This window comes from Coffea eugenioides, chromosome 10, assembly GCF_003713205.1.
Source record: "Coffea eugenioides isolate CCC68of chromosome 10, Ceug_1.0, whole genome shotgun sequence".
Lineage (NCBI taxonomy): Eukaryota > Viridiplantae > Streptophyta > Magnoliopsida > Gentianales > Rubiaceae > Coffea > Coffea eugenioides.
This window is the reverse complement of record NC_040044.1, coordinates 7,080,894-7,102,360: the sequence shown is the minus strand read 5'-3', so window position 1 is coordinate 7,102,360 and position 21,467 is coordinate 7,080,894. Positions and strand designations below refer to the sequence as shown.

General features: G+C 34.8%; 1 protein-coding gene across 1 annotated transcript; it reads right to left on the bottom strand.

Moving 5' to 3' along the window:
* Positions 1-1,562: 1,562 nt before the first annotated feature.
* LOC113749590 (uncharacterized protein KIAA0930 homolog) lies at positions 1,563-8,287 on the bottom strand. The gene is made up of 13 exons (XM_027293379.1): positions 8,210-8,287; positions 8,052-8,126; positions 7,230-7,416; positions 7,050-7,124; positions 6,723-6,829; positions 6,280-6,340; positions 5,904-5,963; positions 5,746-5,820; positions 4,869-5,021; positions 3,913-3,967; positions 2,838-2,960; positions 2,146-2,363; positions 1,563-1,982 (listed from the first exon to the last, which is right to left on the bottom strand). The coding sequence occupies exons 2-13, from the start codon at positions 8,084-8,086 to the stop codon at positions 1,959-1,961; spliced, it is 1,173 nt and encodes a 390-aa protein (XP_027149180.1). The 5' UTR covers positions 8,087-8,126; positions 8,210-8,287; the 3' UTR covers positions 1,563-1,958.
* Positions 8,288-21,467: the final 13,180 nt, after the last annotated feature.

The following is a 21,467-nucleotide window of genomic DNA, read 5'->3' as shown; positions in this document are numbered from 1 at the left end:
ACTGAGACCAACCAAGTTACCCATGAGGGGCAGACAATTTGGTAGGAGGCAAGGGTTGAACCCCTGACCTCCCACCCCATCAGGAGAGGCGGTGGCCACTGAGCTAGAGCTCAGTGGTTGGCCTTTACTACTTAAAACGCCTCAAAATTGTTGGGTGGTTTTTGACTTTTAGGAAAATCAACGTTCCTAAGTTTTGGAAGAAAAAAAGATCCATGAAGGGTCTGTTTGGTTGGAAGTAAAATGTTTTCCTTGGGAAAATATTTTCCGTGGAAGTAATTTTCCATGAAAATCATTTCCCTTTCATCATTTTCAGGTGTTTGGTTAGCTTATTGAAAATATTTTCTTACTTCATTTTTCTGGTGTTTGTTTAATTTTTGAAATATTTTCACTTTTATCTCTATCTTTACTTTCTACACATTATAACTACATACTTCTTCCCATGCAAAATAAGAAAATTTATCTCATTGTTTAACTTTAAAAAATCTTGAAGAAATGTATATATGAATAAAAAATATCTCCTTAAGCAATAAACAAATTACTGGCCATTTAGTGTCAAATATCAATCACATGCAATGCTTATTGTGACATATATCTTGCACTCTTACTGCTGAAAGTTTCTCTAGAAAAGAATGTCCCTAATATACATAATTAATTACTAGCATAAGATGAGCAGGATGAGGTTTTTTTTTTATTTTGAATATACTAGGGGGAGGGTTGGGTTAGGTTGGGTGGTACGGGGGAGGGAGTGTAAGGAAGAGGTCTTGGGTTCGAGTCTTCCTGTTTACACAAAAAAAGAAAAGAACATACTACAAGATGTTTTCAGTAAGTTTGGAACATACTACAGGCGGGATGCATGCATTTCGGAAAACAACTTCAGTAAGTTTAGAAGGGAAGTTGTTTTCCATAAGATGAGTGAAAATGTTTTCAGTAACTTTTGTGCAACCAAACACGGGAAATTAGGAAAATATTTTCCTGGAAAACATTTTCACCCGAAACAAACGGACCCGAAGTCCCAAATTTGTCCCAATGAAACTTGTATTTTAAATGAAATTTATTGAATTTATTTCCAGTTAAATCCAGTCTCATATTTTACGTATCCATCCCGTCCAAATTAAATTTGGGTACGGGAGCCCATTGGGTCTTGCAAATTTTTGCCACCTTTATTAACATGCAATACTGGATAGCCCACCCCACCGGAAAGCTGAGCCGAGAACAGTGTGAAAGTATGATGGGGCATGCAAATCTCCTGCTCATGTTTCTGAATAGTTTAGTGCAACCTGAGACATGGAATGCATGAAAAAGGCTTTAATCATCGTTTAGCACCTTTGGATGTCAATACCTTCATTGAAACAATAAACTCTAAATTTATCTAGAAGGAAACCTTCTGCAAACCCCGAAAAACTAGCACCAAAGAACCTTAACGGACAGAAAAAAGATGGATCCGAATATAGTAATGGCTCTAAACCCAGAATTAAGCTGGCCAACGAAAAGGAACCTGGAAAGCAAGAGAACCAGAAAAAGAGAAACTCCTGAAGCTCAACTGCCCGTCTGATCAATAAATCTAAGAAGAACCTAGGTAAAACAATTATATATATGAAATAGATTCATCTAATGATACAAGAGACAAATATTTCCAAGCTAAAGAGCATGTGAACCAATAACGAATGACCTGTTGATTCTAAATAGCAAGAATGTACATCATGACCCGTTCCCATACACAAAACTTGTGAATTTTCTATGCCAGCAATCATACAGCCGAGTTTGGGTGTGTTGTTTCCAGGGGACAGGTCTCCCATGAAAGAGCGGGGAATGTGGGTTTATCCACTAAGTTTTGAGTGCTGTTTGTCTTCTTTAAGCTCGCTTCAAAATCACCTCATTCTTCCAGCATTCATCTTCTAGAAAAATTTCTTTAAACATGCTGAAACAAAATCCCACTTATCACCAGACATCATGTACTCCTACAAGTTCACTGGAGGACTTCCCTAAATTAAGAACATGGAGGACAAGTCAGAAACATTTTGATATGGAACCTTATATTGAAGAAACAGCTAATATGATGTGAAACTAGTCTAAGGACTAAAAAGTCCGGAGAGAAAGATGCTTCACCCACAATTGCTAGAGTAACTAAAAGGCCAAAGCTATTACCTTGAATAAAAGATCATGAGCAATATGTTCCCATGGCAGTGATATGGACATCAAGCAGCACCTCAGGGGAAGCATCTCCTCATAAGAACTGCGGGTGGAAGAAGCAGCAGCATAAGCATGCTTTGCTGCGACAGAAGCAACAGATGCTGCCCTCCTTACAATTTTGCCAATGCTTAATCCTTTACTAGAATGATGATCCCATTCTTCCTTGCCTTGGTCTGCAAGAAAGAGAAGTAGCACATCAAATTCCGTCCTTAGATACCAAAACTTAACTGAGTTGATCAACCAGAAAGAAAGAGACATCGAGGTTCTAAATGCAAGCAGCACCTGAGAATACAATGCACTTATCAAATAGTGAAGTAACAGAAATTTGAACAGTTCTAGAAAGAAAGTGTACTAGAAAGGAGCTTGTAAAGAACAGATGAGCAATAGTGCAACTTTGGTAGCCCACTCAAAAAGGAGACAAAAGTTGAAAATTGGTAAAAAAACATGTTAGTATTTTAAATGTTTCCCTACAGTTGAGTATAATTAATTACAAAGATGTAATTGACACTAATGCATCCAACTATTAATAAAATTTGAAACAAAGGTCCCAAAATTATCAGCCCATATATGCTTCTGCAACATGGAAACAAAATTTTCAAAAAGAACTATTGTTTCCACAATTGTATAAGCATCGGTGAGTTTTCTACCTACAACACCAGAAACAGCCACCTCAACTTCGCCACGTCCTCCAGGTCCTTTCATGTAAAGTCTATCTGCTTTGCCTGGAGAATGAGCAAGTGACAGAAGGCTCCCAAATCCAGTCCTCCCAGCTGTCAACTCAGGAGAAATAGAGCAACAAAACTAGATCAACTTGAATTACCAACCAGACACCAGACAAACTTTACGGAGAAAAATGCCATGTAAAAATTAAACCTTGAATGTTCATTTGACAGAACAGGATAATAAAAAAGAAATATACATCTCCACTTCCATATAAATGAACTCAAATAGAGGTCTAACACATTTGTAATTTTCTTTTTGAACTATACTGCTTTTCAAGTCTTGATCAATTATTCATGCCAATTCAAACTATGGCAATCCACAAAAAAATGAGGGTCCGCCAAAAATATAAGTTCATTCGAAGGACCCATATTCATTACACTGTAACTGTTAGCACCTCAAATGGTTTGGTTCCCAACACCAAAAGCTCATGGTTATAACACAAACTCTTAGTCTTACAGCAAATTTAACAATTGTTCAAGGTGATCATTAGAAGCCAAGATTAACAGTGGACAAACTTTGAGGAGAATAATCGCCATGTAAAGAAAAGCCTCAATTTAGAATAAAACTTGAATGTCCATTGGACAGAACAAGGGCCTAACATATCTGCAATTTCCTTTTTGAACTACACTGATATTCAAGTCTTGACTGATTATTCATGCCAAGTCAAACTATGGCCATTCAAATAAAATGGAAAGCTCCCTCAAAAATATGAGTGCATCTGAAGAAGCCACATTCAGTGAGCTGTACCTGTTAGCACCTCAAATGATTTGATTCCAGCACCAAAATCTCGTGGTCATCACACAACTTTTAGTCTTACAGCAAATATAGCTACTGTTTATGGTTATCACTAAATGCCAAGATTATCCTCTAGGTAGTACATATTGCAAATCAATAACAGTCAGCTTGAACTCAAAAATTAGGTTTAAAGTACAGAGAATGAGCAAAAACAATGGCGTAACTTACTATTGATGGAACATTACAACACAGAACTCAGCTTACCATCATAGGCATCTCGGACCATCTGATAGCTAACAAAGCCTGAGAAAAGAGTAGTCTGCACACAAAAGCAGCAACTTCAAATCACCATCCATGTCCAGTCATTCAAAACTAATGTAACTATGTTCCAGAAAAAATGTCAAGTACCTGAGCTTGACATTTGAAAACTGACTGAGTGTTTAAAATCAATCAGAAACATCTAGGCTATAAACCTAGAATTGATAATTTCTGGTGCATGTTTAAACATTATTGTGCATAAACTTCTCTTAAAACATCTCTTATCATGCTCATTGGAGTATGGACTGTCAATGCCATAAAAATTTGAAAATAATATTTGAATTTGCCCCATGCTATTCATTTTTCTGGAGAGAGGAATGAAACAGAGACATACCCATACACTAATAATAATCTCCTCAAACATATTTCAAAACTATAGATGCGATTGAGAGTTGCCAGTTTTAAATTTGAGAAAAATAAAAAGGATTCTTATGATAAAATACCCTTTTTGTATTCTAATTGAATTCCTTTCCTTCCCTTCTAAAATCTTTCCAGTAATATCCACTTTTCAAAGATGAAAAACCCTTCGCTACCAAAAAGAAAAAAGATAAGAGAATCTAACTAACTAGCCTACTCTCTGTTCTTTCATAAAATACAAGTAACTTGTCTGGCCCTCTCTATTCTCCACTGTAACCCAAAATGCCTTCAGTTCTTACATACATTTAATTAAGAAAGATACAGGTGCTATTGTGACTCCTCTCTAATCTTAGCTTCACTTTGCCATCAATGGCATGGCATGTAAATTCAATTAAAAACTTCTGGCAGACAGAAGAGATCATGCCACAACAGCTAGTGTATCTACCAACCGAGAACCAAGAAGTCCAACACGATCCTTAAATTACCAGTTAGCAACATAGAGAGCAGAAATTTATATTCCAACAAATGATCAGTTCATTCCAGACCTTAGAACTCTTTGTCTTCACTGCTGTTGTGCCACTCTTCAAAGAAAATTTGTCTCTAGAACTGTTATCTTGCTGTAAATTTTCATATGGAAATGCTGCCCCATCATTTGCATTAAGGATTACACAATAACAATGATCTACATCTGTCAACACCTACAAAAGAACAAGAAGAAAGTGACTTGTAGAAATACTAGAGTGAGCTTAGTCTTTTCACTTGGTAAACTGCAATTTTAAATGTATCAACATGAATACACACAGACTTAAGCAGGGCAGTCATAATCAATGCAAAATCATGAACTATGATAGAAGGTTTACAGAACATGAAAGATGTTGACAGAGAATAAGAAGAAAGGTATGCCCAAAAATTTTAAGTCAATAGAGATTCAATTTAAAAAAAAAAAAAAAAAGGGCCTTATTAACCAAAATCTTTATTGTCAATTTTCTTGGTGTGCCCTCAAAGTCATTGATGAGCCAAACAAAATGTTTCTGATAAGATGATCAATGTTACAGTCCAACAGTTCTTTAGAGAATAGGTATGAAGCTAACATAATTACCCCAACCCATCCATCCCAAGAAACCTAAAGTGGTAGAGTTAGGTAAAGACAGTAGAAAGGGGAAATTTGCAGGACTGGATGATTAAAATGAACAAATTCATAAATGGCTTTTTCGTTTTTTCAGGTAGTCAGACTGCAAAGATAACTAGTTTATTGGTACTTTACCTAAGTACAAAATGCATAGAGCAGAGTAATGTTCTAGAAATCAAACTGGCCACTGGTGTTTTTAAATGACAAAACAAACAACCCAATGCTTTAAAGCAGCACAACCTTCAAGGTAGAACAACAAAATCTAATTAATCAACAACCACAAAGATATTTACCACTGCATCAAATGTGGAATCAAAGTCGTCAACAGCGAAACATATATCTGGATAGGCAGCGGTTGTTTCTACTTCCTGAATGGACAATTATAAGAATGTATATAGAAACTTGTATGAAACTCAAGCATAAGAATAGGACAGTTCTAGCAAAAACCTGCCTTTCTAGAGTCCAAATGGAAATTGATACGACTTGGAGATGCATAGACAGTCTTCACAACCTATCAACAGGCCAAAGAAACTGGTGCATTCAAATCTGACCACTATATCTTGAAGGATGAAATGAGAATGAGGAAAATATGCATCCACCATCTGAAGTTGAAAAGATGCATATGTAATTTTTCTTAGTTACCATAAAGAAAATGGTCCTAACGGTTCATTCAGGTTAGAGCAGTCTTTTGGGGTCGCACTTAATGCTTTTAAGCGACAGAAGCTAGACTCAAAGAGAATATCAATCATAAACATTGAAAACATAGTTCATGCAGTTCTAAGCAGAAATTTTATTGTCTAAGAACACACAGTGTTTAGCACAAATACCTTGTATATTGGAGCCAGAGGTCTGCCTTGGACACTCTGATAATTCCGAAGCACCTGATGACTGGAAACACGACACCATCAAGAAAATGCTACTAAAAACAGCAGAACAAACCTTTTGCACACATACCAAACCAAACCACCATATAGCCCTCATATTACACATGTATGGCATAGCAAAGATGGAAGAACCAAATAACCACACACACAAAATAACAACAATGTCTAATGATCAGTAGAAGATGTCTATACCCAATGTGGTGAATGAAACATATTTTTTTAACTATACTATCAAATTACATGTATACCATCTTTTCTCTCTCCTTTTTTGATGCCTATTATCTTTCTGCTAAAATGAAGAATAAAAAGCTTAAGCTTACATGTCAGAAGAGCATCTTTAAAGAAACAAATTAATAATTAAAGTGGCACTGAATAAAGGACATCACCTGCAAATAGCAACTGTAACAGTAAAGGAGCTATGAGCAATTAAATTCAAGTAAAATGAGCGCCGCCAGTCCACTGTTAATAAACTATCACCGACTAATTCATCCAACTGCAGACAGAAAACAAGAAGAAGGGTCAATAAGAGTCAAAATATAGTCTTTGCTTACTAATAAAGATGTTAACTTTGATGTCCAAAACTAGTCTATAGAGAGTTGGCATGTTTCAACATTCATGAATTACTGAAGTACAGAGTTTCATGTTAAAAGGACTTGAAAATTTGCTTCAACCCACATAAAGGAACATAAATTACAAAATTATCCAGCATTTACCTTAGGTGCCCACCTGCGTACGAAGAAAGGAGAATTGTCTTCCCCGCTCTCACTTGAACCATTTCCATCCGAACCCTTTTAGCAGAACATGCAATATCAGATTTCACCACAGGGGACATGTAACTCAACCTTTGGGACCAAGAAAATAAACCAAGCATCATATGAATAACAAAACACCACCTTTCTAACAAAGAACAGCATATCATCCTCCTGACGGCCCCTAGACTCCTTACCGCTTACAAAATACATATTCAATACATCATGCCAGAAATGGGTATCCATTTCCACATCCGAGGCATCATCTTCATCTGCTGAAGGTTTTGCTAGAAACTTGGAATGCTTTCTCACCATACTCAACAACTCAAACCTGTTTCATGATAGGAAAAACTTAAAAAAGAAACATAAAAATAAGCCAAGAAGATTTTCTTTTTTATTTTCATTGTTCCTTTTCACAACTGTCGTAGGCAAAATCTATTCACCAAATTATTGCTCATTATTATGATTTAGACCATGAAAGTTCGCTAGTGTTTATCACTATAAATTTTCCCTTCTTTCTTTACAGCAGTACTTTTATTTGCATCAGTAACTTCCCGTTCCCACAATAACTAAAAACAACTTCACTGTACTACATCGAAGTTGCTTCCTCACCATTTTCCAAACTACTTGTTAAAAAAAAAGAATGCTACAAAATTATCTTCAGTCTTTTTCTTTTCTCCATATTTCTAAGTAAAAACTCAATACAAACTCCTGAATTAAATATGCACTTCCACTGCCAGCTAAAAACATCCCAGAGCATTGTAGCTGAATCTTCCTCAATAAGTCAAAGTTAGCAAGGTCAATTACTCAAAACAACAAAGAAGCAAGTCCAATAAACCAAAATTACAGAATTAACAGTTTCTACTTTAATACTGAAATTAAAAACTCGGATAAGCTGAAATACTAATCATTCAAATTACTCCACAAATTACACAAACGGAATTGCAATTCTGTACTTGGGCTTACCGACTAGGAGTTTGGGTCATGCCGTCACGCAGCATTTTTTTTGGACTTCGGCCGTCTGTCGCCGGAACTATTAACCTAACCAGATGGCAAAGAAACTCTTAAATTCAATTACAAAACGAACTTAAACTGCACAAAAAATAGTGAATTTCCGTAGAGACTTGTGGAGGAGACGCGTGGATTTGATGCCACGCAGGACACAGTAGATTTTCTGTCTCTCTCCACCTGTTTCCACGGGAACGAAGATGCTCGATGAAATTGAGCTGGGAAGGACAAATGACCAAATTCGTCCCTCACTTTTTCTCAAAATACTTTTTTTTGTCCCCATCTTCCAAATGATGCTAAATAATCGCTCACATTTTGAAAACATACCAATTCTGTCCCAGGACCAAAATTCAATTAACTTAATGTTTTCTTTCTTTTTTGTCCAACAAACGTAATTAGTACTTTTATATATTAACACTTAATGTTTTCTTTCTTGCCCACCGTTAAAAGGATACAAAATCATCCTGAAATTTTTATTTATCAATTTTTTCTAAGTAGAGAATGATTGGGATTTAAGAAGCGGGGAATTTCATGCCATTATCAAATTTAAATAAACTTTTTAGTTTGGGATTAATCTTGTATATATTGTCAGTGTATACACTATCACCGTTAAATACATGACATGTGTAAAATTTGAATTTCATTCATATAACCGTGGTAGATTTGCTCTTATGGCTGAGAGTCGCATGCTCTAGCCTCTAGCCGTATTATATTGCGACTCAAGCCATATTTATATTGTTTTAGGGGCCATTACAAAAATTAAACCTGACTTTGTGTTTCATTTTGAATAATACGTGTTTTGTGCTTCATTGAATAATACATGTTTAATTATTAGTAAATGGTAATGTATAGCTAGAAAAACTCAATTATGAAACTATCGATTTTAATAAAAATTGTCGTTGGGGAAAGGAGGAGGCCTTAGTCTAGTGGTTGAAGTTAAGACTAGAGGACTTTATTTCTCGTAACTTACTTTTTAAATCTTAGTTCTCTCCTATTTAATAAATAAATAAAATATCATTAAAACATAAACAAATTTTGCTATCTTTTCATCCGCTATTGCATCAATAGATTCATATACGGAATTTTCCTTTTTGATGGACATTAGGATTAGGCAAGGGTTGGGTACCCATTTCATGCACTATTTGGTTGACTCGACCCGCACTTTACACGTCAACTATTTTTTGATTTTTTTTGCCCCACATATCAGCTGATATTCAATAATCGGGTGCTTGTTAAGATAGAGTCAGATCAATGGGTACTTGCCCCGTCCCGCTCATTATTTAATTTTTTTAAAAAATAATTTATACTAATTTAATTTTGTATCTTACATATTTATCTAAAACTTAACGAAGATTTTTCTGGAAAAAAAGTCTCCTACCAAGAAACAAGCATGCAAAGAAAATACAAGAAAAAGGAAAAAATTAAAAGATTCAAAATGATGAAAATTTAAAATAAGTAGTACCTTTTTGTTTAAATATATATTCCACATCAACTAAACTCTTTTCTAAAAAATATAAGATATGACCTCTATAAATAAATATTGTAAACAAACTATGGTCTCTTGTATTTGTAGTGCAATTTGTTCAATGAAATTACTTAATTAGTTGTAAAAGTATTATTTTGTAGTATGCGCATAAAAAAATAAATAATATATATATATGCGGGACAGGTTAAGTACTCAGGAATTCTTAATTATATAACCCTTATCCGACCCGCATATAAACAGGTTTCCAATCGTCTTTTGACTCAATTAAATAATGCGGATCAGGTACCCTATTTTTCAGATTGGATATAGAGGGTTTTCGGATCAACAAATATTTTATCCCACCCCTAACGAAACATGCATTACTAATAACAACAATGTTTAGTTTGTCGTCTGCTCATTTTTTTTCCCTATCATTTGCTTATATAGACAGAGCCAAGGCATGCGATAAAAATTTAACTTTGGGACAGGATTGTACGTTTCAAGTAAATTAGGGTTGATTTGCATCCTTTTAAATATGAAGATGAATAAATAGTATCATTGAAAACATAAGTAACGAAGAAACACATTATGAGGAATGAAATTGATCGTTTTCTCATTAAATTTTGTGAGGGAAAGAATTTTATTTTTCCATTCTGCCCTTGATTTAATACGCATGTGACTAGGACATGCATCTCAAAAATTTGATTGGAATTGGATTTTGGAACAAATTTAGTACGTTTTTTATAATGTGGAAATGATTTTTTTTTGATAAAAAAAAAAGAGAGAAATTTTATTTATGAGACTTAATGGAAATCATCCAGTACTGTTTGCTTGACAAAGGCAGGCGTTGAGTTCCAAAAAAATTCAACCGAATTGTTAAGACTTAGCGTGAAATGGCAAAGACGTGTTCAGCTTTGTTTGATTCCCATGGCACCCATCTCAAATATACATTACTTAAGCTATTCAAATGGCAGAGGAATCATCTTCTTCTGTGTGCCGCATTTTCCGGATAACTGCGGATGCATCACCTTCAATGGAGAAAGATAGAATAAGTAATGCCCTCGCAAATACAAAAGCCTCCCGAGCAGCTACAGCTTCAGCAATTCTAGCAGAAACGTGGAAATGATTTTGTATAGTTTTAAATGTAGAGGATATTTTTAAAAAGACTTTTTTTTTTTTTTTTGAATTGCTGGTTACAGAGTTAAAAGTGGACTTTCAGGCGCATTTTTAGGCTTGAGCCTCAAATTTCATATATTCCAACACAAGCATGCAAGATTGCCGCCTGGTTAACCCAGGCCTAATCTCTCTGCACGTCTGAAAACTTAGGCTCCCTCATTCGAAGCCCTTTATGGTGATTGGTAAACACCCTGGCAAAATCATCTTAAAACCAAGTGACAAGGCCTAACTCTCGATTATGCATCAACAAACCCAATATCATTATTCATTGGGCTTAGTCCACACCATTTTTCACCGTTTTTAACTCATTAAAATCTAAAGTAACAAGTATCATATTCGCCATTGCCCCTTGGGGTTGGCTCGGATGGTTTCGGGGTAGTCTAGTTAGGTCCTGACATCGTGTGTTTGAGTCATCTTCTTAATTTGTGTATCTTTGGGAGGCGGGTGCACAAGCGCAGGGAGATTAGTTTGGTAAAATTTGGGATACTCCCTATATTGAAAAAAAAAAAAAAAAGTACCATATTTGCCAGGAGCCCTTTGGCCTGGTGGTCACCATCAAACACTTAAAGTCTTAGTGGTGTTCAGAGGTCAAGGGTTGAATCCTTATTTCCCACCAAATTGCCACTGTATGTGATTATCTTTAGTGATTATCTCTTATGGATATGGAGTTTCTATTAGTGATTTTCTCCTATGGATATGGTTGTTTGGATAGGAGGTTATTTGAAATAATTACTGTAGCACTTTTTGTGATGTGATGTATATAAGATAAAAAGGTGATTGAAAATTATGTGTATGATGCAAGCAAAATAAAATTTGAGATTTTTATTTGAAATTCTTGCAATCCAAATTTCTATTTCCATCAGTTCTTCCTTCCTAGATTAGCTGAGATTAGACTATAAAAATGTTATCATTGTGACAAAAAAAAGTATCATATTCGGTGGATCATTCAAGAGTGTCATAATTTAAACGACATAATCATGATAAAAAGTAGTGTTTTACCAAGAACAAAAGCTACTTTAATGCTCGTTTACTTTTCTTTTTTGCAATTCTTTTGGTACTAATTATAAAAGCAGGAATCAGCCAGCACGCTAGTGCTTTGTGCCAATTTTGGTGCGTACGCTACTCTCGAATGATGGCACAAAATCAGAAGATAGATGATTCCCAATCTGTCTTCTCATCTTTTTTACATATTTTAGGGATAATTTCAGAAACCTCCCTCAAGGTTTCTGACAATTTCACTCGTCTCCCCTTGGGTTTGAAAAATTACACTTATCTCCTTTAACATAGTAAAATACTTATAATGCCATCTACTTAGTAGACAATTTTAAATTTAAGACAATAAATTTACAAAACCTAAAAAAATCTATTTTGCTATCTCATGTCTATTTTCTAGTTAATATAACCTCTTTTTATTATCTTTAATTTTGTGGATATTAGTAAATTGAAATTACAAAATCTATAAAGGGAGCAGATTATGTGTCAAACTAGAAGGAAATGAAGAGACTCACAGTGATAGAGAAATAAATAATGAAATTGATGATTGAAATAGGAAAAAGAACTAAAAATGTGGAATTTATCATATTTTGTTTGTTGTTAAGAAAAACTTTTATAAAATGTCAATAATTACATAATGTTTTCTTTCATTGGATTAGAAATTTTTTTATTATGATTTTGTTGTGGAGGTAGAATTATTCTCCACTTTTGAGATATTAACATTTTTAAGGCCATAAGAGAGTTGTAATAGTGATTCTAGGTCAAATTAACTTATATTTGAGTATTGATATTTATTTTGGGCTATAAAATTGATTGTCAATTGGATTGTGTGTGTGTGTGTGTTTTTTTTTTTTTTATCGTGGCAAGTATTGATATTGTGTATGCAATTTGGGATTTTTTAGATAGCTATTTGATTTTAAAACTTATGTTTGGATGGTTCTTAGGATTTGGTTTGTTGATTTATGCAAAGTGTAGAAGAAAATAATTGAATATACTATATTTTTCTTTTTTAGTTTTGTACAAAAGGACACGAAATAGTAAAAATATAGGAGGTATATATAATTTTTAAAACTTAAGGGGAGCTCTTTGTAATTGTAAAAAATGTCAGGGGAGATTTGTGAAATTATCCCTTTTTTTTTACCTCCCACCCTACTCACAGTCTTTTCCTTTGTAATTGTCAAACTCAGGATTCAATAAAAACTCTAAAAATCCTACCCTAACCACTGAGCCCTCCTCTTCACACCTTCTTGCTACTATAAAACACAAATTTGTCAGACATGCCGTTAAGTAAAATTCTGAAGAGGAGGAAAGAACATGCTAACTTGAATTATGTCCACAATGACACATTAGGGAAGGATCATGAGCAAGCCAAGTTTATATAAAAAGAGTAGAAATTTAGTTAAAATAATAACAACTGTGTAGACTTTAAATAATTGAGGAGGTGTTGAGGCTCCAGACTGCCTCCATTATTTATGATCATGGTGCATGGTACAGCGAAATACAGCCCAATGAAATGTCAAGTAGAATTTTTTTTTTTTTTGTGTGTGTGGTTTTAAATCAGACCCTGATAATTGATTGTGTTTCTTAAATACATCTGCTGCATTAGACCGTAATGTGGCCCGCTGCTCAAGTTCCAAATTGACTTTAAGCAAATGAACAAATTACAACTTGCAAAAGCACTATAGAAAATAAGAAGAAGGGATATCTTTTGAGTTATCGACCAAAGGGGAACTTCACAAAGAAAACAAAAACAGGGATTACAAGACCACTTTATTGAAGCTTAATTTAATAGGGTACCCCCCCCCCCCACAACAACAAAAGAAGAACAGAAGAAAGAATAATAGTTTTGCTTCAAACATCTGACTTTGCTGATTTAAATGTGGCCATGAGAAAATTGGAAATTAATCTTATACTCAAAACAAAAACAGCTCATTTAGTTCCACCTCCTAAGTCGGTTGCAAGCATGAATAAGATCAATAGAAACATACGGAAAGAGTAAATAATTTGATCAATTGAAATTTCGGATACATATTAACCACATATACTTTTCTTCATCATCGAGGATGATCAATATTAAGATTACATAAACATAGAAAACCAGCATTCTTCATATGATCCCAACCCCACGTCGATCCAAAATAAGCTTCATAAGTACATCCAAGTCCAGACCCCATAGCACAATTAAACTTACCAAGGAAAAGACACCCTTAATTTGCTTCAATCATTCAGTCTTCAATAAATTAAAACTCCATCTCTCTTTCCTTTGCTGTTTGTTCTTCTTCGACCGCTACCATCAAGTGCACTTGTACTATTATTTCCATCGTTGAAGATCAGGGGCAAGTCGTTGGAATCATCAGTATCATCCACAGTTGCTATACGGATGCAAGAACATCTATCTAAGGAAGCAAAGAATGCGCTAGCAACACCATTTATTATCCACATGGCCACCCCATCAAGCCTTCCGCACCCTGGTGAACAACCGTGGTTATTTGGTGAAGATCGGGCCATCTTGGTCTCGACTGAAGTGGCTCCGTGGTTGAAGCAGGTGGCGCAGCTACTTGAGGAGCTGGTTGTTGCTGCCATGGATTGGAAATATCACAAGTCTGCTAGCTTCTTGGTTGTTTGATGGCAGCAGATGAAGGAGAATATGAGATGGTGAGAGAAGATATTTATCGAGCTGTCTTGAGTGTTTTTTTTCTTTTTTGGGTGAAAAGCTGTCTTGAGTATTCACTACACTCTTTTAGAGATCAAATCTTGAATTCTTGACTGAGGATTTATAAGGAGTCTAATTTTATTGTCTAGGCATGGCCTTACTGGATGTGTGAAATTACAAAATAGTTGTATTGGCAACGCAAAATGGTGTCATCATTAGAGGTTTTAGTGGCGCTAATTAATGAATGGATTAGTTTGGCAAGTGAGATCTCAGAGCGCGTTTGGTAGCCAATTATTAACAGTTATAAGTGGTGAAAGGGACATATTTTGCATGTATACAGCCATGACAAAACACATTTTATACATATATACGTTTGTGCAGAGGCATATGAAAGCCCATATGCTTGCATGAAAAAGTTGACAAATTAATTAAGTGATGGTTATTGGTTATTTTCAAGTGTAATTTAGCCCGTTCTGGTTTGTTTGGATAGAGTATTTGAAATAATTACTATAGGAATTTTTTGATGTGATGTATGTGAGATAAAAAGGTGGATTAGGAAATATGTTTATAATGCAAGCAAAATATTATTTGAAAAAATTTGATATACAAGCGTAGCATTTTAGCTAGATCTTTAAGTTGTAGAATCATTGTGGAAAAATTATTCTGGTTTTGTTTTCGTGTTTCTTTTCTAGTCAAACCCTTAAATATATATATATATATATATATATATATATATATATAAGGAATGAGAGCTTGAGAAAATATAGAAGGGTTTTTTTTTCTTTTTTTCGAGGGTAGAAAATAATATAGAAGGTTCAAGAGAAGGAAAAAAAAGAGGTGAAGAAAAGGGTAACATTGTCCCTAAAGAAATATCCATAGATTAGTAAACAGGCACGTCAGTCTTCACACCACATGAGAAATAATGGAAAGGTGTGGACGAGACATGGAATAAACAAAGAACAAGCGTGTCCAACATTATGATGAGAGTCAAGCGTTAAAGTGCTTTTCATCATTGGGATTAGCCTCTACAATTTCATTTTAGAATAACAATAAATTTTTCTTCTTTGTATATAAGATCTGTTGTAGACCCATGTAATGTAAGTGTTGATATTTTAAATATTGGGATATATTACTAGCTATTGATAAACAAGAAAAAAAGAAAGGGTATATTTGAGTAATACATGTATACATTAATTAGGGTTCTTCTTCTTCTTCTTTTAACTTTTAAGATCATGCATGCTCGTGGCCGGCTCTCTTCAGCCCGCAAACCGTGTCATGCATCAATATATGAACATGGAATTTAGATCTCACTACCTTAGGAATACTCACCATGTATATGTATATGTATATCTTGCAAATTAACAACACTGGATATGGCCATGGGCCATGAATACGACGCAATGCATCTGAGAATACAATTTCATGTCAACAAACAAACTACCTGCTCCCACGCATAATTGGGAGTTGAAACATTTAGCAATATATTGCCATAAATAGAGTACAATGAATGGTCCAGTTGAGAATGAAGTTTTATTTATTCAAGTGATCAATCCCTAGTTAATTTAGGTGATGTAGATATAATTGGTCGATGATACCAAAACCACCACTAGATGGCCATATATATATATTTGCTTATTCTGCTTCTTCATGCTCATCTACAAGCATATACCGACCGGCATACAAATACATCATTTTGGAGTCACACATACAGAAACCAAAATTTTGAATACTCCTAATCAACTATGACGCAAGGCTATTATTGCTGTCACTCACCATCTGTGTGAATTACTTGTAATTAATGGAGTGTTTGGATACAAAATTTATTCCAAATAATATTTCGCTTGCATCATAAACACATTTTCCAACCCACTTTTTTATATTCCCAATCACCTTTTTATCTCACATACATCACATCACAAAAAGTGCTACAGTAATTATTCCAAATAATATTTCAAATAATACCCTATTCCAAATGTTATTGAGCTCAAAATTGTTTGCATTTTCACACTGTTGGATTTCTCTAATTTTGTCACAGGTAAAAAAAAAAAAAAAAAAGGACTGAGAACCCTAATTTGCAAATTTCTAAACTCTTTCGCATGGCAATTAGAAAATAAAAATGACTGGGAACCCTCATTCTCAAATTTGAAAATCTCTCTCGCTTCCTAAGAAGTATGGGAGACTATGATTAGACGATCGAACTATTTGGTGCTAATGTATATTAATGATAAAAGAGAAATTCTACTCGAAGCAACTATACGATAGACGCAAGTTAGAAGATTTTGCAGTCTCCACCTCCTGATCTTTAAGAGCTTTTATGTTTGTGTCTATCACATAAACATATTGTTTTAAAGTCATTTTGTGTAGATAAACTCTGATGATAACAACATTTCATAATTTAATTGTTAATATCATTAGTTACTAAATTTTTATTGCAAATATGAAACCTCATTCGAAAGAGTAATTTCCAATTCAAGTCTCATTGATAAGTGGTTACTAACTGCTGTTTGCATGACTAAATTAGGCCTGTCAACGGTCCGGGTCTAGACCTACTAGTTTGGGCTTCTGCGATTATTGCCTTAAAAGCTAGTCTTGGGCTGTTTGTCCTACCCACTAGGTTGATACTCAAAAGCCCAAGCATTCCTATTACTGGATCAGTAAGAAAGCCATTTGATATTTGAAACCTCTCCATGGATCAAGTTTCAAAACTGCTAGGCCCACTAAGGAACCACATAAGCACACAAATCAAGGGCTTGGCCCGACATGTCAATAGAACATATTCACCCAAACTCAATATAATCAGTGGAAATCTTAGTCAAAAAATTTTTTTTTAAGTGTAAGCGTGAGATTTCGAATTTGAAATCTTTCACTTACACTCCCTCATCTGTACCATCCAAATCGTCCCTCCCTATGAAAATATTAGTCAAGTAATCGTGAAGCTTTTAGTTTGAATCTCGTCTCGTCTATTTTCTCACTTCCCATCCAAAAGTCTTTGAGTATCCTTTAGAAACAAAAATAGATTCACCATAACAGGAAATAAGAGTTTGAAGTATCATTCAATTGGTTCACCAAAATTAAATGAGTTGTATGCTTTGATCAACAACATACTAAGTTGCGTGCGACATGATTCACGAGATCAAGTATCTAGCATTGAGAAATGATAGTACATCTCCCCTTTTTTTTTGGGTCTAGTGAATATCAAACAGAGTAAAGGATGGCCCATTATAATGATCTTTAAGGTCAGAAAGTTTGACTCTTCCAAATGGCCCAAATCTAATTCTCAGCATTTAGACCAATTCGATAAAATGCTTTGTACACGACAGCTTTGTCTTAGGCTGGCAATCTCATTTCCGTTTAATTTCCTCCCTTCTTTCCCGTAAAAGATATTTCCTTCCTTCCGACCCAAATCAATCAGAATTACTAATATTTGATCTGGTTATTTTACCCCCCAAAATAAAAATGTCAAAGCAAAATGCCATCTTCATTGTAGCCATTCTGCTGTTACTCACCGTTACATGTACGGCTCGCGGTGATCCTTCTCTGCTGAAAGCCCTTAAAGAGGTACTGGCCATCCTGCAGATTAATAACTATGCTTGATTCCTTCCCCTTTTTCTGGGGTTTATTTTTTCGTTTTATTATTTTGATTTTTTTTATTGTTTAATAACTCTGTTGTAGAATCCTGAGGCGGAGAAATTCGTGGGGGTTGAAGGAGCAAGCTGCCAAGGAGCGGAGGATGAAGAAGAGTGCTTGATGCAGAAAAGTTTTGTGGCTCATCTCGATTACATTTACACAAATGACAGCCAGGGCGGAAATGGCCGTTAGCATACTCCTTTTCCATGCCTCAATGTATCTAGGTGCAAAATAAACTATGGAAACGGGTTATATATGAAAAACGTTTTCATTTACTTACTTTTGCGAGTTGGAATTGTGTTACAAATCAAATTCATTCGCTTTGTGCTACCAACTACCAACCTTTTGGACTTGTGTAATTATTCCACAAACAAGAATACCGGACTTAATTTGCCACTTGAAACGAACTCTGAACAAGAATTTATTTGCACTATCAGTAAAAGATAAAATTGAAGTTTAAAAACTGAAATTCGAAGTCTGACAGTGTATACACTATCATCATTTGATTCATGACATGTGTGCAAATTCAAATTTTGCATAGTTATCATTTATCCAACGCTGATAGTGTATACACTGTCAGTGTAGGAAAAATTAATCCATATTTAAATACTAAATTTGATGCATTTGAGTATATGTCACATTAAGTGATAAATTAATAGCTTATCACTTATTTTTGAGACCAAGTTTTGTCTAAAAAATTTAATACCGTTTAATTAATTCAGATGTTCTATTTTTTGTTATCAAATGCAACCAAATATATTAAAATCTAAATCCATTAAATTTAAATATTGAATTGAATTATTAAATAGGGCTCGTACCCAATTCCGTTGATAAAAAGATGTAAAAGGGTCTCAATTAAAAACAATAAATGGATCCAAATATATGGTATGTTGGATCAAATTACAATGAACCAAATGTGGGTATGCACCTAGTAAGCAGTAAAGAAGAAGTCTAAAGCAAACACTTCTCTGTTTGGATGTGTCTCAGTGAATTTACTAATTCTAAGTAATAATTTAATGTTCCATTGACGAGCAACAGTCAAAAAAGTGAGCAAGCAATCAAAAAGATTAGAGAGCCTGACCACCCGTCAACAACTGATCGCCTTAGATTCTATCCATCTCAACCCAATAATTTCTCCACATGTTCCCTCAGAAATCCTCTATATATATGTCCCTCACTCCATTAAACAAACATCTCTTGCATTTCATGTCATATGAAAATAGTGGTGGCTTCCCACGAACCAAGAATTATTAGCTCACCATTCTCGTCCCAGAGGAGAGCCCCCCAAACAAAAAAAAAGGGGGGGGAGGATGAAGTTCAACAGTCTTTTCATGGTGGCCGTCCTGTTCTTCTCCATGCTGGTTACTACAAGTCTTGCTCGTACTGAACCTTCTCTGATGAAAACCCAATACAAGGCAAGTCGAATTCTTTTCATTTTCTAACTCTGTTTCATTTCTCAAGGCCTCTATTGTTTGCTTCACTTTTGTCCTCCTCCTGTTTCATCCATAAACTAACTAAATTCTTTTCGTGGTTTTTTCTCCTTTCTCTTTCAGTTTTCTTTTCCCTAAAATAATTTCCCTTGTTTTTTTGGGGTGCTAAAACATTTAAATATGCACACATAGGATGCTGAGAGAGAGGAGAAGAAGAATAATTTTGGGACTGAAGAAGTAAGCTGTCAAGAAGTGGACAAAGACGAGTGTTTGATGCGGAGGACGCTGGTGGCTCATACGGACTATATCTACACTCAGAACCACAATCCGTGAACTAAAGCTTCTTAATTAATTTTTCTGTATAATTTGAATAGACCGCACGTATATCAAAAAAGGGCTTAGTAGTTGAAATCAATCATCCAAGAATGGGACAAAAGGGCTAGTAGTTGCATTATTCATGTTGTGAATTTTATGATGTAATGTCCATAAATAATGATTTTCAACCTATACAAAACTGTACTGCTATGTATTGCACTTAGTGCCAAGTATGTCAGACGTGTTCCATCTTGGTGTGCTTCTCCCTTTTTTTTTTTTTTTGATATATAAATTGTGTTTACTATGTACTAAATCCTAGCAATAATTTCATTAAAGAATATTCAGCAGCTTATAGTACTGAATTGCATATGCAATTTATAGTACTACCATTTTCAATCAGTTTCCACTAAATAAGACTTCATTCAATAATTCGTTGCCTGTCGATTTTGAATACTTTATAAAGAGAGGTTATGGAGGAGGAGGAGCTAATAATTGGACTAGAAAGGCAAAAGAATCAAATTTTAGTTGTCCAAAAAATGAGATAGTAAATATGTCACGAACTGGATGTTGGTGGGCTTATGAAGAGGAGTTCAACCGACTCCAATGTTGCCTGTCTCAGATTTGATTGTCCATTTACATCACCACTACTTGAATCAAAGTTTTGATTTCCAATCTAACAGAAGAACCCAAAAAAAAAAAAAAAGAAGAGCAGGAGTCCTATGATGTGGTTTGAGACTTTAGAGTCGGGGTGTCAATTGGGATTTATGAGTCGGATTTTGATAAGTTCAAATTCGACTCATAAATTATATGAGTTTTTGAATTTCAAACTTTCGAGTTTCGAATTTAAATTAAGTTTGATCTAACTCATAATTAAATATAATTTATAATTATGAATCACTATAATTTATATGTAAATTATTAACATTTTATATCGTAATATTTATAATTATAATATATATATATCGAGAGACACGCACACACATATAATTACACTTATATGTGGGCCTAGCCTAATATACTTCAAATTTGACTCACATTTAGTTCGGATTAAATAATTAGGCTCAAACTCTATTTGACCTAATTAAAATTTAAGTTCAATGAACTTTTTTCTAGTCGAATGAGCTGAGCTCGAGTTGGCCAGCACCGTTGACAGTCCTACTTTTCGAGTTGATGATAAATGAGAGAGCACGTCAAATGTTCCACTGCTTTTGACAAGAAAAGAATATTGTTTGCTCATACCGCTTCTAGATATTAAACAGTTGGAAGACTCGCATGGAAATTTCTTAGGGATACATGCACCATTTGATCTGATGAGGTCATCGTTATGCAGCTTCACATTCATCCGTCAAAAAGCCTTGGAGTGGGGAGTGGAGTACACTTCGTATGGAGTAATCATGTCCGAGAATTCAAAGCTTCATCAAGCGATTTAGACACGACCAAAAAGAGACAACATGGAGAAAGAAAAAAAGCCACTAAACCTTTTGGTCCAAATTCTAGAAGTGCCAAAATCTGCCTCACATTCCGTGTATAATGACGACTTGCTTTGCCAAGAGCATGATTCTTTCTCCAGTGGTCGGACAGAAATTGTTCATCAATAGCCCAACCAATAAGCTAAAATCAATTTGAACAGATATTTCATCTCATCTGCTACACACAGTCTATGATCGTGAGGAACACGTTGAACGACAATTAAGTTGCGAATTGCCCAATCAAGA